The sequence below is a fragment of the Nerophis lumbriciformis genome, linkage group LG22 (genome assembly GCF_033978685.3).
Source record: "Nerophis lumbriciformis linkage group LG22, RoL_Nlum_v2.1, whole genome shotgun sequence".
NCBI classification, from domain to species: domain Eukaryota; kingdom Metazoa; phylum Chordata; class Actinopteri; order Syngnathiformes; family Syngnathidae; genus Nerophis; species Nerophis lumbriciformis.
In genome coordinates this window covers 42,233,219-42,237,272 of record NC_084569.2, presented here as the reverse complement: position 1 = coordinate 42,237,272, position 4,054 = coordinate 42,233,219, and the positions used below count along the sequence as shown (strand labels likewise).

At 41.5% G+C, this 4,054-nt stretch overlaps 1 protein-coding gene across 1 annotated transcript; it reads left to right on the top strand.

Annotated features, from left to right (window-relative positions):
• The first annotated feature begins 2,872 nt into the window (after positions 1–2,872).
• nupr1b (nuclear protein 1b) lies at positions 2,873–3,532 on the top strand. The gene is made up of 3 exons (XM_061973363.2): positions 2,873–3,040; positions 3,123–3,258; positions 3,328–3,532. The coding sequence occupies exons 1-2, from the start codon at positions 2,944–2,946 to the stop codon at positions 3,248–3,250; spliced, it is 225 nt and encodes a 74-aa protein (XP_061829347.1). The 5' UTR covers positions 2,873–2,943; the 3' UTR covers positions 3,251–3,258; positions 3,328–3,532.
• The last annotated feature ends 522 nt before the right edge of the window (positions 3,533–4,054 follow it).

Below are 4,054 nucleotides of genomic sequence, written 5' to 3'. Positions count from 1 at the left end.
AATTACTTCTACTTCCTTACAAGTACTTCTACTCCCTTACAAATACTTCTCCTTCCTTACAAGTACTTCTCCTTCCTTACAAGTACTTCTACTTCCTTACAAGTACTTTTACTTCCTCACAAGTACTTCTACTTCCTTACAAGTACTTCTACTCCTTTACAAGTACTTCTCCTTCCTTACAAGTACTTCTCCTTCCTTACAAGTACTTCTACTCCCTTACAAGTACTTCTACTCCCTTACAAGTACTTCTCCTCCCTTACAAGTACTTCTCCTTCCTTACAAGTACTTCTCCTTCCTTACAAGTACTTCTACTCCCTTACAAGTACTTCTACTCCCTTACAAGTACTTCTCCTTCCTTACAAGTACTTCTACTCCTTTACAAGTACTTCTACTCCTTTACAAGTACTTCTACTTCCTTACAAGTACTTCTACTTCCTTACAAGTACTTCTACTCCCTTACAAGTACTTCTACTACCTTACAAGTACTTCTACTCCCTTACAAGTACTTCTACTCCCTTACAAGTACTTCTACTTCCTTACAAGTACTTCTACTCCCTTACAAGTACTTGTACTTCCTTACAATTACTTCTACTTCCTTACAAGTACTTCTACTCCCTTACAAGCACTTCTACTTCCTTACAAGTACTTCTACTTCCTTACAAGTACTTCTACTCCTTTACAAGTACTTCTACTTCCTTACAAGTACTTCTACTCCTTTACAAGTACTTCTACTCCTTTACAAGTACTTCTACTTCCTTACAAGTACTTCTACTCCTTTACAAGTACTTCTACTCCCTTACAAGTACTTCTACTCCCTTACAAGTACTTCTCCTTCCTTACAAGTACTTCTACTTCCTTACAAGTACTTTTACTTCCTCACAAGTACTTCTACTTCCTTACAAGTACTTCTACTCCCTTACAAGTACTTCTCCTTCCTTACAAGTACTTCTACTCCCTTACAAGTACTTCTACTCCCTTACAAGTACTTTTACTTCCTTACAAGTACTTCTCCTTCCTTACAAGTACTTCTCCTTCCTTACAAGTACTTCTCCTTCCTTACAAGTACTTCTCCTTCCTTACAAGTACTTCTACTCCCTTACAAGTACTTCTACTCCCTTACAAGTACTTTTACTTCCTTACAAGTACTTCTCCTTCCTTACAAGTACTTCTCCTTCCTTACAAGTACTTCTCCTTCCTTACAAGTACTTCTCCTTCCTTACAAGTACTTCTACTCCCTTACAAGTACTTCTACTTCCTTACAAGTACTTCTACTCCCTTACAAGTACTTGTACTTCCTTACAATTACTTCTACTTCCTTACAAGTACTTCTACTCCCTTACAAGTACTTCTCCTTTCTTACAAGTACTTCTACTCCCTTACAAGTACTTCTCCTTCCTTACAAGCACTTCTACTCCCTTACAAGTACTTCTACTTCCTTACAAGTACTTCTACTCCCTTACAAGTACTTCTACTCCCTTACAAGTACTTCTCCTTTTTTACAAGTACTTCTACTCCCTTACAAGTACTTCTACTTCCTTACAAGTACTTCTACTCCCTTACAAGTACTTCTACTTCCTTACAAGTACTTCTCCTTCTTTACAAGTACTTCTACTCCCTTACAAGTACTTCTCCTTCCTTACAAGCACTTCTACTTCCTTACAAGTACTTCTACTTCCTTACAAGTACTTCTCCTTCCTTACAAGTACTTCTACTTCCTTACAAGTACTTCTCCTTCCTTAAAAGTACTTCTACTTCCTTACAAGTACTTCTCCTTCCTTACAAGTACTTCTCCTTCCTTACAAGTACTTTTACTTCCTCACAAGTACTTCTCCTTCCTTACAAGTACTTCTACTTCCTTACAAGTACTTCTCCTTCCTTACAAGTACTTCTACTTCCTTACAAGTACTTCTACTCCCTTACAAGTACTTCTACTCCCTTACAAGTACTTCTCATTTCCTTACAAGTACTTCTACTCCCTTACAAGTACTTCTACTCCCTTACAAGTACTTCTACTCCCTTACAAGTACTTCTACTCCCTTACAAGTACTTCTACTTCCTTACAAGTACTTTTACTTCCTCACAAGTACTTCTACTTCCTTACAAGTACTTCTACTTCCTTACAAGTACTTCTACTCCCTTACAAGTACTTCTACTCCCTTACAAGTACTTCTACTTCCTTACAAGTACTTCTACTCCCTTACAAGTACTTCTACTTCCTTACAAGTACTTCTACTTCCTTACAAGTACTTGTATGTCCACTCCAAGCTTTTTGGCAAGTGCAACTTTATTGATGAGAATGAAAAGTGTATAGAAGAAGTACACAAACAATACATGACGTGTACAGTCGAGTTCCAAGCAGTGCAGACAACAATTACATAAAAATTGTATTTCATGCACTTCCTGTTTTGCTTCACGTAGTTAATTATCATCAAAGTCTTTCAAATATTCTCATTCCAAACTTTCTTCTTGCTTTCAAACTGGGCCTGCTGCAAATGTGTATTTACTCTGCAGAGATGATGCAAGAGCAGGGGGAGGAGCCTGAGAGAAAGCAGATGTGTTGGAGGAGGAGCCTGAGAGAAAGCAGACACAAGGGGGGAGGAGCCTGAGAGAAAGCAGACACAAGGGGGGAGGAGCCTGAGAGAAAGCAGACACAAGGGGGGAGGAGCCTGAGAGAAAGCAGACACAAGGGGGGAGGAGCCTGGGAGAAAGCAGACACAAGGGGGGAGGAGCCTGAGAGAAAGCAGACACAAGGGGGGAGGAGCCTGAGAGAAAGCAGACACGTCGGGGGAGGAGCCTGAGAGAAGAAGGACACATCATGGGAGGAGCCTGAGAGAAGGCGGACACGTCATGGAAGGAGCCTGAGCGTTCCCTCAAAAGGCAGAGAGCGTTTCCCCTGCAGCAGACGACACGTTGCAGTTGTTGTTGTTGACACAAGCGGCCATCATGAGTCACGTGGACGTGAAGAATCTGAAGCCCAGCAGCTTCGAGGACGAGTACTACGACCAGTACGACTACTACAGCGTGACCGACAAGTACACAGGTGAGTGTAGAAGTACACAGGTGAGCGCCTACACATGCCTGTGTTGTCGTTGTTGTGACGCCGTGTTGTCGTGGCAACGCAGAGGGGGCGGCGCGCAAAGGCCGCAGCAAGAAGGAGGCGAGCGCCAACACCAACAGGCCCAACCCCGGCGGACACGAGCGCAAGATAGCGGAGAAGCTCCAGAACAGCGAGAAGAAGGACAAGGCGTGAACGCGCAGGTGATGTCAGGCGACGGCGCTGCGGCCAGGTGTGAGCGCGCAGGTGAAACTTTTGTCTTCTCGCATCAGGACCGCTCTGACGGCTCAACAGGAAATGACCTCGGCCTCGATGGCGCTCCCGGCCGCGCGTGCAGTGCGGGTGGGGGGCCTCGGGAAGACCTGCGGCGGGGGCGTGCACGTGATCACCACGTGCACGCGCACGTGCACTGTGATTGACGTCATTTGTTGACTCAAATAAAGTTTGTACTTTGTTCAGTACACTTCAATAAGTATACTACATGTGTACTCTGTACTTGCTTCCACTGTTGACTGTGTAGTATATACTACTGTCTTTCTAAGTACACTTACTGTACATGACTCCAATATTACTGTAAAGAACTACATTACTGTAAAGAACTGCAATATTACTGTAGATAACTGCAATATTACTGTAAATAACTCCAATACTACTGTAAATAACTACATTACTGTAAATAACTGCAATATTACTGTAAATAACTGCAATATTACTGTAGATAACTGCAATATTACTGTAAATAACTCCAATACTACTGTAAATAACTACATTACTGTAAATAACTGCAATATTACTGTAGATAACTCAATCAATCAATCAAAACTCCAATATTACTGTAACTGCAATCTTACTGTAAATAACTGCAATATTACTGTAAATAACTCCAATATTACTGTAGATAACTGCAATATTACTGTAAATAACGGCAATACTACTGTAAATAACTTCAATATTACTGTAAATAACTGCAATATTACTGTAGATAACTGCAATATTAAT

Excerpts from the sequence above, each read along its gene's own strand:
- nupr1b (XM_061973363.2), top strand. The coding sequence starts at position 2,944 with ATGAGTCACGTGGACGTGAAGAATCTGAAGCCCAGCAGCTTCGAGGAC. Across the intron at positions 3,041-3,122 it reads CGTGACCGACAAGTACACAG|AGGGGGCGGCGCGCAAAGGC; the intron begins GTGAGTGTAGAA and ends GTGGCAACGCAG.